At 36.6% G+C, this 13394-nt stretch overlaps 1 protein-coding gene and 1 pseudogene across 1 annotated transcript; both read left to right on the forward strand.

The window, feature by feature from the left end:
* Window positions 1-334: 334 nt before the first annotated feature.
* Window positions 335-9270, forward strand: LOC126692419 (pre-mRNA-splicing factor ATP-dependent RNA helicase DEAH7-like). Its single transcript, XM_050388026.1, has 15 exons — window positions 335-537; window positions 791-904; window positions 1693-1978; window positions 2509-2682; window positions 2819-2913; window positions 3291-3385; window positions 4200-4308; window positions 4959-5136; window positions 5246-5475; window positions 5608-5784; window positions 6421-6492; window positions 6602-6778; window positions 7073-7134; window positions 7233-7385; window positions 7544-9270. Exons 2-15 carry the CDS (start codon window positions 899-901, stop codon window positions 9141-9143), a joined length of 3414 nt encoding a protein of 1137 aa, XP_050243983.1. The 5' UTR covers window positions 335-537; window positions 791-898; the 3' UTR covers window positions 9144-9270.
* A 1789-nt stretch (window positions 9271-11059) lies between these two features.
* Window positions 11060-12476, forward strand: LOC126692420 (transcription termination factor MTERF4, chloroplastic-like; annotated as a pseudogene).
* Window positions 12477-13394: the final 918 nt, after the last annotated feature.

Raw genomic sequence — 13394 nt, forward strand, 5'->3', positions numbered from 1 at the left:
GCATATTGTTGTAGTTTCACTGAACAATAACAAGTTTTTAGCAATTTCAATCAATTAAGTACAAGCATAACAAAAATTTAAGCACAGCCATAACACTAACACAAGACTTATTAATAAGACCCACCAAAAAAAAAAAAAAAAACAAATCCTATCTATAACCCAAAAAAAAAAAAAAAATGCAGGCTTAAAAAAAAAAAACTTGAAGGCCCAAACTTAACGCCCAGTCCAGGCAGCCATGATGATAAACTGATAAGTGATAAACAAAGTTACAAAACCAGCCAGGGAGGGCCCAAATCAACAAAGTTATCTTAAGTTCTTAACAAATAAAATGGAGTGCCCTGTGCCCTGGCCCCAAATATTTATAATTTTATATCTGATTCCTGAACCTCAGAACCTGATACACGGTGAGGTGAGCAGTTGAGACTTGAGAGAGGCGGAGAGCAGAGAATCAGAGAGAGGCTGAGGCGGTCCAGCTGGAGACTGAACAGTGGAGACTGGAGACTAGAGAGAGGCGGAGAGCAGAGACTAGAGAGAAAGGTAAAATTTTTAGGGTTTTGAGTGGATTTATTTGTTTTGATTTGTGGTTAATCTCTTAGACCGGATTTGTAGTTTATCTGGTTGATTCTTGGTCAATGATTTTGTTTAGAACCAATGTTTAATAGGATTTACCAAAATTTTTGTTTTTTTGGTTAAGAGGATGTGCTAGATTATTTTTGTAATTCATTTGAAACTACTACCCGGTTGGTTCTTTTCTAAAATTTTGGGGCCCCCTTCCACTTGGGGGCCTTAGGCAATTGCCTAACTCGCCTAAGGGAAGGGCCGGCCCTGGATATATGCAGGTACAGTGTTATTGTTGTGAGGTTTCGAGTCTTTCGACATTGGAGCTCATCGTATTGATATGGAGGTTAGTGTTTATTTTTATTTAATTATTTATTTATATTGTTTTCATCTTGGGTACCAAGTTTTAGTGCTATTTAAGATTAGCTAGATGAATGTTATTGTTATGCATACATATTTTTTTTACATGTAACATATGATTCTACTTTGGCCAAATCCCATTATATTAACCACTCAAACTTTAATCCACAGCAAATATAACTCAGATGGCTAACATGGTCTTTGCCTTTTTGGTTTTGCATTAAACAAGCGTTTGTGGTTTGTGTGAAATTATTCATAATACTTGGTGTACTACATAGTACATACACACTCCTCTCTCACACTAGCTTAGCATGTACACCGGGTGTGCAGTATAATTTCTTGTAGTTTGGAAACTTCTGCAATTCAATTTGGTTGGTCTTGTTTGTTGGTCAACTTTTGGCTGCATGATTGAAATTAGTTTCTGGGAATGCTGGTACATTTTAATTCTGGCTGGCATGACAAATGTGGGTGCCTATGTGGTTCATGACTACAATTCTGATGGTTTGGTGGGTTTTCAAGAAGATGCATGGCAAAACATGTCTTGATTTATGACTTGATTGGCTCACTTTGAATTGACCACCCTTTACCTGATGTTTGTGTTTGATCACTCTTATTGTATTTTGATGCTTTGATCATTTTGTTGCTTTCCATTGTTGATTGTTGTTCAATTTGTTCTCAGTATTTATGTATGCAAGAAGGCCTTTGATAGTTCTAATGTAAAATTTATTCAATTAATTATTTAACATGTTCCAAATTTCACCTTTTGAATTGAAGGTTCCTGCTACTGCTGGTCGACCCCAAAGTTTTGGGCATGATTGGTCTAGGAGTCCTGGGTATCACAGGGATGAACGAAGAAAGTTGAAGGTGGATACTAGAGATGAAAGCAGGAGGTTGAGACACAGTGTCAAGGAGACTAAACACCACTTTAAGGGAAGTGACGCATGTGGTCCATATCGACATGAGTATACTGGAGATTATGGAGGAAAGCGAAGTAGAGATGAGTACAGTGGAGAATTTGGAAGAAAGAGAAGTAGAAATGAAGGTTCAAGCAGGACAGTTGGTATGTAATTTTTTATTTTCTTTCCATTATAGTGTATTTCCTTTGTTTCTAGAAAAAAAATACTCATAGTTTCAAAGAAAAGAAAAAATTAATTGGGCGAGTTTTGCTGATAATATTTAATTGTAATTGGGGATTCCGTTGCGTTCAACTTGTACACTTAGGTTTCTCTTTTTATAATTAAAATTTTCACGTTACCATTAAAAGAAATTAATGGAATATGATTGAAGCTGGTTACGTTCAAAATATTCATTTTTAATATTTTTTTAAAATATAATTTTTAATGACACATTTTCGTGATTGCTGCAGATTTGTTCCTCCTTTTATTTTCCCCATTTTAGTATCAAACATGGACTAATATAACATAACAAGATCTATCAAAATATTAAATAAAAAGTTCCTAATAAACATGTTATTGATTATTTTGTTGCAATTTCTGAAATCACTTGTATTCTCAATATTTTCACAACAAGCTGCATTTATATTTTATAAAAGAAATTGCAACAATATTGAACATTCCGTTGATCTTGCAGGCCGGTCTGACTGGGATCATGGGAGATGGGAATGGGAAGATACACCAAACCGGAGTAATTGCTCCACTAGCAGTAGGTACCATCAGCCTTCACCGCCCCTGATGTTAGCCGAGGCATCACCTGATAAACAATTAGTTTCTCCATGGTTGGATGGCTATACACCTCGTTCTGCTGGTATGCTTAATCATAGTGTATTTTCTGTTTTGTAAATTTCAAATCTGTTTTTTTTTTTTTTTTTGAATACCTGAAATGGCTATTGTAGCTGCTGTTCTTGGAAACATAAATTAATTTAATGCCTGGGATTGGACAGGTTGTTCTATTTCTGCCTGGGACCACATTCTTCCCTCTCCAGTTCCAATACGTGCTGCTGGTTCTTCAATTAAATCCTCAAGATCGAGACATGAGGTATATTATTCGTATGGTTAATGTCTGAGAGACAGAATTCCTCCCACACCCCCTCTCGCTCTCTATGCAGGAATTTGTCTTTTTGAATGGTCAGGAATGTGTATCTGTTTTTATTATTACACATACAGAATATATGTCTATATTATAAATTTATAATTACATAGATAATACACATGCATACATAATACTAACACTCATGCCTGCACACACACACACACATGTACATATTTTGCTTTTGAGAAAGGAAGTATATTTTTCACATTTAATGTTGGTGACAATTGTGCGTTGTTATCATTTGTTATTGAAATAGTTTTCTTGTAATCTTGCTGCTATGTCACTGCTCACTGCTAATTTTATCATATTTTGACTTCATCTAGGACGGAGAAGCAGGTGAGGATTCTTTGCCCAAAGAACTCACCCACGAGATAACTGACATGCGTGCAAAGATGGAGTATAATTTTGATCATGCATGGTAAGTTTAGTAATGGACTAGTTTTATTTATTATTTTTTTGAGAGCTTCAGGTTCATGATATCTATGGGATCTTCTGTATGAGAGATGATTTACTTCTATGGTAGGAGTCCTCCCTCCTCTAATGTGGACCCCACCATGGGTCCCACACCGGGGCCCACACTTGTTTTGAGAGGAGGGAGGACTTTTCCTGTAGGAGTGAATAATTTCACCTTCTGTACGATGGCTGAATTTAGTGCATCATCTGTGGTTAAGACCAGCCCAGACTGCATGAATGTTTTTTCTTTGTTATCTGTGGACATCATGAATTTTTTAAACTTTCAGTTGGTTGTGTCCACTCTGCCCAATTAGCATTTCATCTATACAATTTTTTGGAGATCTTCTCCTAAGCATTAAGGGTAGCACATTTTAATTGTATTTATTACACTGGAATATACTCCTAGATATTGACCTTAATCCCTGGGCAGTTGCTTTTTTTAAGGAAAGTGCTTTTAAGTGGTGGTTTATCCTTCCTTGGTTATATGATTCACTCATGAGTATTATTTATCAAAAAAAAAAAAATGATCCACTATCGTGAACCTTGTTCTACTATCATGGATTTTCTTGTCTCTTAGTATAGCTTAGTGTTTGTTTGCTTATTTTTACCTCTTTTTTCTACTTGTTCACTATCGTGAACCTTGTGTATTTTTCATGCTTATCCTTTTTCAATAAAACTTTTTCTTACCTATAAAAAAAAATGAGAATCATTATTATAAAGTTTATATTTGCTTTTTTTGCTGTCAAAATTGTTTTTAACAATATTATTTTGTCATGTAGGTATGACAGAGAAGAAAGTAATACAATGTCTGATGCAGATACCTCTTCATTATTTTTGGGGGATGAGGCTTCTTTCCAGAAGAAAGAAGCAGAGCTGGCCAAAAAAATGGTATGTTGTAATCGTCTGTAGTGTTTTTTTATTTGGTTGAAAAACATGCTTGAACCATATTGTTTTGGGTTTTTTAAGTATTATGCCATTGCTGTTTTTTATGGAAAGCCTGGTGGTGTGCAATTGTGTAAAGCCACTTCTGTTGCTTATATATATATTGGGGGGGGGGGGGGGGTGGTTTCAGTTATTGTTATAAATTGTTGTTGTTGTTGTTGTTTTTGTTTTGTTTTGTTTTGTTTTTTTTTTTGTCAAATCCTACTGTGAATACCATGTTTTGCTATGGATTTCATGAATGCTGTAAAGTCTATTTTACAAAGCTTATATTTAGAAGTACATAAAGAAGGTGATAATATGGGGTCATACAACCATTAACTAAACATGCATATGTGAACTTGGTTTCTTGAAGACCTCCCTCCACCCCCACTGCCCAGCTGGGGGAACAAAATAATTTAGTTTGAAATTTTCTGAATTTATTGAGGAAATAAAATATAGATTTCTTCTCCATGTTACTTTAATCTAGCTACTATATTATAAATAATTGATGTTTACTATATTTTACTTTATTGATGTTCTTAATGATGGAATCATATGGTTTCTGATTTTGGACAAGCAGGTTTAAGGTTCTCAAAAAGATGTTATTTTTAATACAGGTTCAAAAAGATGGGATTAGGATGACAGTTGCTAAGGGCAAAAGGTTGGCTCAACGAATTGCTGATAATGTTCTTTGGGAAGACCGTCAACTTCTGAGATCTGGAGCTGTGAGAGGCACTGAGGTAAAGACTGAATTTGATGATGAGGAAGAACACAAGGTTACTCTTCTTGTACATGGTAAGTAATTGTGTGATAGGCCTTTACAATAATTATATGCAACGTGTGGTTTTTTTTGCATGCATGACCAGTCTAACTAAGTTTTCTACTGTATATTATTCTTGTCCAGATATAAAACCTCCTTTCCTGGATGGGAGAGTTGTTTTTACTAAACAAGCCGAGCCGATAATGCCAATCAAGGATCCCACATCAGATATGGCTAAAATTTCACGTATAGGATCTGCTTTGGTTAAGGAAATTCATGAAAAACAAAGTATGAACAGATCACGTGAACGCTTTTGGGAGCTTGCAGGCTCAAAACTAGGTGATATCCTTGGTGTTCCGAAAGCTGCAGAACAGGTATTTGAATAAAGATATAATATATATTTTCCCTTGTGCCTATTATTTATATATTATATTTAACACTGATATTTTTACACTTTTCTGCTAATATGGCTAACACGTCTAAACTCCTTTTATTTTTCACTAAAGACTGATGCAGATTCAGCTGTAGTTGGAGAACATGGTGAAGTTGATTTCAAGGAAGATTCCAAGTTTTCTGAGCTTTTGAAGAAGGGGGATGCTGTGAGTGACTTTGCAAAGTCCAAAACCATACAAGAGCAACGGCAGTATCTCCCCATATATTCAGTGCGAGATGAGTTATTGCAGGTTTTATTTTCTCCTTTGGTATATGTTTGTTTACTCGTGTTATAAGTGACATGTGATAGTGATCAAATAACGGCTCCCTGACATTCCACTAAATTGTCCCTTCTTGGAGCACTGCTTTCGGAATTGATTGTAACCATCAACCACTAAATTGATGGTTACAATCAAATTTTCTTATCTAACTTCATAACTGTTTGAATATTCGAGTAAATTTTGACTGGATTATTTGGATCATTCAATATTATCTCCTATTTTTTTAAGCTGGGTCTCTAGATTTTAATGATTTGTAGGTTGGAATTAAATTTTGGAAGTAATTTACATTCATCGTGAGAACCCATCTTAAAGGAATATTTTGGAAAGACTCTATATCAAGCTAAATTTTTGTACTTCTTTGGTGTTGTGGTCTGCATATTCTTTTGCACAGAAAAATTACTTTGACAGACCAATGACATGATTAACATCTCGAAATTAACCCTAATAGATATTTCAGTGCTTCTTCTGTTCTATGTCCCACTGATTGCCTGAAATGGAAATGATTTTTACAGCACTTCAATTTTATTTTGTTGCCATGGATGTATCCTTTGAAATGTCTAAACCTTTTTTTGATCTGTTCTTTTTATTCTGTTTTACATTGGATAGGTAATTCGTGAAAATCAGGTGGTGGTGGTTGTTGGAGAAACAGGTTCAGGAAAGACAACTCAATTGACACAGGTTCTTTAATGCTTTGGGTTTTTTTTTTTTTTTTTTTTTTTTCCACACAAATTAGAGTTTAGACAGCATTGTTTGTAAGGCATCAATTGATATCTGATTTTATTGACAGTATCTGCATGAAGATGGGTACACGGTGAATGGTATAGTTGGCTGCACCCAACCAAGGCGAGTGGCAGCTGTGAGTGTTGCAAATAGAGTCAGTGAAGAGATGGAGACTAAGCTTGGTGATAAAGTTGGCTATGCTATTCGTTTTGAGGATGAGATTGGGCCGAACACCATAATTAAGGTGAGTGGTTCTTTTATCTTTAAAGGGAAACTAAACTTATGAAACTTTCCTTATATGCCTTCATTAATCATTATTCACGATTCGTGATTCCTTTATGTGAGTATTATTATTTGAATTAATATTATTTTATGTGTTATTGTTCATAATGGTTGAAATCACCAATTGATGCTGTATGTCCCTTTAAGTTTTTCACCAGGCACAAAAGGTTATTTATGGAGACTATTATTTAACTAAGATGTGTGTCTTGACCTTGATAATGTTACATGCTAAATCTTTTTGTTTGCAACTCTACAGTACATGACCGATGGAATACTTCTGCATGAAACACGGAGTGATGGTGATCTTGAAAAGTATCGGTATGGAAAGTTTGAAATTTCATACATGTCTACATTACCTGTAATTTGTTCGCATTTAAAACCAAAATCATTTACCTTCATTGTTGTTACTGTGGTAGTGTCATTGTGATGGATGAAGCGCATGAAAGGTCTCTAAACACTGATGTGCTGTTTGGGATACTCAAAAGAGTGGTTGCCAAACGCCGTGATTTTAAGCTCATTGTGACATCTGCAACCCTAAATTCACAAAAGTTTTCAAATTTTTTTGGAAGGTAACCTTTTTCATTTTATTAGTGACCATACTGCATCTACTTTCTTAGCCTAGCCTTTCTCTCTCTCTTTTTTTTTTTTTTTTTGGGGGGGGGGGGGGGGGGGGATTTTGTATGTACTAATTGATTGTGCTTAATTAATTTCTTTGAATTTGTTTCAGTGTACCCGTTTTCAACATCCCTGGAAGAACATTTCCTGTGAACATCTTGTACAATAGAACTCCATGCGAAGATTATGTTGAAGCTGCAGTGAAGCAGGCAATAACAATTCACATCACTAGCCCTCCAGGGGACATCCTCATCTTCATGACTGGCCAAGAAGAGATTGAGGCTGCCTGTTGCTCCCTTGCAGAGCGCATGGAACAGCTAATATCATCCACAAAGAAAGTGGTTCCTAAACTTCTGATACTCCCTTTATATTCAGAACTACCGTCAAAGTTGCAAGCATTGATATTCCAGAAAGCTGAAGCTGGCACCCGAAAATGCATTATTGCGACCAATATTGCGGAGACATCTTTGACAGTGGATGGAATTTATTATGTAATTGACACAGGGTATGGGAAAATGAAAGTGTACAATTCTAGGATGGGAATGGATGCTCTTCAAGTATTCCCTGTCAGTTGTGCTTCTGCTGACCAGCGTTCTGGACGTGCAGGGAGAACTGGGCCTGGCACATGTTATCGATTGTATACAGAAAATGCATACATAAATGAAATGCTTCCAAGTCCCGTTCCAGAGATCCAAAGGACCAATCTTAGCTATGTGATCTTGTTGCTCAAATCTCTTAACGTTGAGAACTTGCTAGATTTTGATTTCATGGACCCTCCTCCGCAGGATAATATACTCAATTCTATGTACAGGTTATGGGTCTTGGGTGCTCTGAACAATGTTGGGAGCTTAACTGGTCTTGGCCGGAAAATGGCAGATTTCCCTTTGGATCCCCCACTTGCTAAGATGGTCTTGATGGGTGAACAGCTCGGATGTCTGGAAGAGGTTGTGACAATTGTGTCAATGCTATCGGTGCCATCAGTATTCTTCCGGCCAAAAGATCGAGCAGTAGAGAGTGACGCTGCCCGGGAAAAATTCTTTATCCCCGAATCTGATCACTTAACATTATATAATATTTACCAGCAATGGGAAAAACACAACTTCAAGGAAGACTGGTGTAATGTCCATTTTTTGCATGTTAAAGCGTTACAAAAGGCTAGAGAGGTAAGACATCAGCTGCAGAAAATTCTTCGGAAACTGAAAATTCCATCATCATCTTGCTGGCCTGATTCTGACCTGGTTAGAAAAGCTGTCTGCTCTGCATTTTTCAATAATGCAGCAAGGTTAAAGGGAGTGGGGCAATATGTTGATTGCAGGAATGGAATTCCATGTCATTTACACCCAAGCAGTGCTCTGTATGGTATGGGCTGTACGCCAGAGTATGTGGTTTATCATGAACTCCTTTTGACAAAAAAGGAGTACATGCAGTGTGTTACGTGTGTAGAGCCCCAGTGGCTGATGGAAGCTGGGCCAATGTATTTTTCAATTAAGGAGTCAAATACGTCATTCCTGGAGCATAAGAAGAGAGAGGAGAAGGAGAAAACAACAATGGAGGGGGAGATGGAGAATTTGAGGAAAGTGCAGGCAGATGCTGATAGAAACAACAAGAAAATAGACAGAGAAAGGAGGGCCAAGCAGCAACAACATGTGTCGATGCCAGGCTTGCGGCATGGCTCTTTCTTGAATCTGAGACCAAAGAAGCTTGGTTTGTAAACATAGCAGTATTGGACCTAGCAAATAGAGTCTCTCATTGCTACATGTTATTGGCTTTTTATTTATCCTCTTTTTCCCCTTGTAAGAACGAAGCTTTTATTATCCAATATAGGTTCTATTTACCTACTGTAGTTGGTTGATCGGCTTTTTATATATATATATCATTTTTTTCCCCTTGTAAGAACGAAGCTTGTATTATCCAATATGGGTTCTATTTGCCTTTTTTTTTTTTTTTTTTTTTTTTTTTTTTTTTTTTTTTTTTTGTTGTTGTTGTTGTTGTTGTTGTTGATAAGTATGGGTTCTATTTACCTACTGTACTTGGTCGATCGTAAGGATATCTGGTACATAAACTCACACAAATAGAACGAACATTTTTCTTTTGATAAATACGGAAGGCACGAACATGACACAACAAAGGTGGGTGACTTAAAGTTGGTCGATTGTAAGGATGTCTCGTATAAGTTGCTAGTTGGTCTGCACAAAAGTTGGCTTTCTGGAAAATATGCTTCACCTCGACATTCCGTGCCTAATGAGCCGGTTTCTGTAAATTTCTGTCCATTAATTTTTTTTTTTTGGTTGTGGTGTCCTTTGTTTGGAACTGTATAGTATGGGTAATCTTTTTTTTTTTTTTTGAGAAACATATGGGTATGGGTAAATTTAGAATGCATAAAAAGATAGATTTTTTTTTTTTTGATTGAAGGATACATGCTTGTTATCTCGTGGGGATGATAAATAGTGGACAACAATAACGTGAAGAGTATACTTACGGCAACTAATTTGTGAATGTTATCGTGGACAAAGATGAAAAGTTTTACTAAAATTCCTACTATAAAAGCTTGTTTCTTACTTTCATCCTCTTAATGAGTTCAAACCTTACTGGTGCCTTTTCAAATCTTTGGCTCGTTAGTCTGTTTATATAGTATGGATAAATTTAGAATGCATAATGGCCTTACTTATCGCATGTGACTGGGAGCAGGAAGTGAATTTTCACAACAACAAAAAAGTTATCTTAGCTGGCGTTGGAAGTTCTTGCATTGATGTTTTTGCATACATTGTCACTTTAAAGGATTGATTTTTGTAATATATATATATATATATTTTTTTTTTTTATAAAAGTTTGTGAACTCTTTTAGGTTGATTTCTGCTTGGTCTATATCATATTCTGTTATAAACGAATTAAATGAAAGTTTGGATTCATATAACTAATTGGAATTAGAGTTTTTAGCTTAAAACAGAAAGAAAGAAGGGTTAGAAGTGAGAAGCAGTGGTCTGTTTGGTTCTGGAGAAGATGTATGTGCTGAGACGCAGAGAAAACTAAAAAGGCTCCGCTGAACTGAGCCCAATTGCTTATTGTGTGTTTGGTTTTTATTCCATTGTAGAAAACAAGAATTAAGGAAGAGTGTCATAGAGCTTTTGCTCAAGTGGCACATCCTCCCCTTGTAAGAGCAAAGTGGAGTGTGAGGGTGTTTGTTTAAGACACACACCTATGAAAAAGGGAAGCATGAAGCCTTAGTCAAACTTGTGTAGGTTTGGGGTAGCAAGAAGAGCAATTGGAGGGGTTTTGAGCTTTTGTCTTCTGGAATCTCAACTGGGTAAGGAGCTAAGCCAGATTGATGTTGTGGTCTAATGACTCAAAGAATGGTCACGTATAATAGAAAGTGGTTTTGAGCTTTGGAGGTCATTGTTTAGGAAATTAGAAGATTGCGGCATTTCACACAACTTCCCTCATACTATTTTGTACCATCATACATACTGCAAGGTTTATTTCCTTGCCATTTTTTTTAAAAGGTAACTTTGCTATCCTTTTTTTTTGGTGGTTTTTCTGATCAGAGTAATAAGCATACTCGGTTTGTATAACTTATTTAGTGTGTGGAGAGCATAACCTTTAACCTTTGATTTATGTATTGTCTCTTTTCAGATGCCCTGATACTAAAATATGATGATCAGAGGCTATGCTGGCATTTCAAAGCCTGGTTTTTTGCTTGTACATTCAGAGTTACCTATTCTTACTTGCACCCAAGTTGACTTGCTTATCAATTCTTAAGGAGCTGGGTGACCAACTGACCATGAGAGAAGGATAGGGTTGATTACAAAATGTGAACATTTGCTTTGGGTTCTATGGGTTCATCAATGTCCAAGCCAGATGCTGTTCGTTTGGGTCGGAAACGAACAGCATCTAGAAATGAAGAATTGATATAGTCGTCCCTATGTATTGTCTAAACCCTAAATCCTCATCCCTATATAGTCGTCCTAGATTATTGGAAATGAAGAATGAGAAGGCAGCAACTCGTGCCAGGTTTTATAAGTTCTTGCGGGGAATTGGCATTGTTCCTGATGAGCTTGATGGTGTGGTGATTCCTGTGACAACTGAGTTTATGAGGGAGAATGGATTTTCATCACACATTAACACTTACAATTGATGACCTTAAAAACTATCCGCTTGTTCTTGGCTGTAGTGTAAAGAAAAACTATCCACTTTCATTGAGTTCTTGAGAAGATATCCACTAGTTCTACATGCTAGTGTTGTTATTGACCTTGCTCTAGTGGCCAAGTATCTTCCTGGATATCAAGTCCCACGATATTCCTTTGGATTCAAGCTTGAGGTGACCTTGAGCACATCGGTGGCATATTTGGTTGGAATTGGGGTGGTAAGAAGAGAAATTGGAGGGGGTTTTAACTAGATACCCTGAGATTTTAGGCATGCGGGTAGGCAGGGTGATCAAACCTTTTGTGGAGTACCTGGAGAGCTTGAGCATTCCAAGATTGGCTGTGGCTAGACTGATAGAGAAGTGGCCTCACATCCTGGGCTTTGGATCAGATGAGAGGGTAAAACCTGATGTTCATTATCCCTTTTGGAGCTCAATTTTAGAAAAACATTACTTCCATATGTAGTAGCACAGTATCCTGAGATTATAGCACTTGACTTGAAGCCAAAGCTTCTCAGTCAACAGAGTTTTCTTAGTTCAATTATTGATATTGGTCCTGGTTTTGGCAAAGTTGTTGAGAAGATGCAACAGGTAATTAGCCTCAGTAAAGAACCTGTGATAATGCGTTGGATTTTACTAAAGAACTGTGGATTCTCCTTGCAACAAGTGAGGAAGATGGTCGTGGGCTGTATTTTTTTTCCCTGCCTTCTTTACTTATGGTCTGGAGTCTACAATAAAAACCGAGACATAGGATGGTTGCAAAGAAGGGGTTAAAATGTTCTCTGATACTATTGACATAGAGGAGATGGAAACATAGCCATCATTTGACAAGAATACACTAATGGAACCAAAGAGTGATGAGTCAGCTTCTGATTATGATGAGGACTGTAATGAAGACTATGTATAGAAATCAGGCGTCAACTTCAGCCATAAGTCTGCTGCGGAATATCATGGCTTTTCTCAAACTGGATCTTACAGTAGACAGTTCAGATGCAAAAGTTAAATTGTAAAATTATTTACTTGTAGTATTTCATAAATTTTACTTAATTTTTATGTGTACTTACATGTAGTGGATCAGACTCTGGTGCTTACATTTTCTTTTTTAGGTCCTTTTTTAAGGCTGTTGTCTAAATATTTTGTCTGAAGCCTGGCATGTACACACTTGTGAAAGCACAACTGATCTAGTAAACTCTGAGCGTCTGAAAACTGATAATATAGCCTTGATGCTTTGGTCATCATCGCTGGAAAAATAATATGAAAGAAATCAAGTTAAGGATAGGATTGCAGATTGACTGAGGGGAGAAGATAGGGAGTGGATCTGTGGATGGTCCAAAGATTTGAAAACTCAATCAGTTGTTTTCTTCAAAGTGAAGATGAATGCCTCATGGAAATGGTTTGATTTTGTATAATCTTAAACTTGCTTTGGGGTTGTCATTGAGGTCAAAGATGAAAAAGATCCTGAAATTCCTACTCAAAAAAAGGAAAATAAATAAATAAATTACAAAGCTTCTTCTCTAGTTCTTGGAACATGGACTAAATGACTTTTCTATTAGATAAGCATGATGCATGATTAAACATGCAATTATCAATGTAGTAAATTTTTTGACATAAGGTGGTTATCAAGTTTGCAATGGTCAATTAAAAGAATCTATATGTCACTGCCCCCATTAATTAATTAAGTCTAGTATCTTCAGGTTGCCAAGGACCTGCTTGATCTACTGGCAGTCTGGCACCACCCCTTGTGAAAAACAATGGGGAGTTTCAACGTTCTGGTCCTGCATTCGATTCTAGGCAAGAATGGTTTATAACTGAGAACTGAGAAGGG

This window comes from Quercus robur, chromosome 7, assembly GCF_932294415.1.
Source record: "Quercus robur chromosome 7, dhQueRobu3.1, whole genome shotgun sequence".
Lineage (NCBI taxonomy): Eukaryota > Viridiplantae > Streptophyta > Magnoliopsida > Fagales > Fagaceae > Quercus > Quercus robur.

Bases quoted from the DNA above. Each gene is read 5' to 3' on its own strand.
- LOC126692419 (XM_050388026.1), top strand. The intron at 1,979-2,508 runs GTATGTAATTTT...TTGATCTTGCAG, and splicing joins AGGTTCAAGCAGGACAGTTG to GCCGGTCTGACTGGGATCAT. The intron at 2,914-3,290 runs GTATATTATTCG...GACTTCATCTAG, and splicing joins CCTCAAGATCGAGACATGAG to GACGGAGAAGCAGGTGAGGA.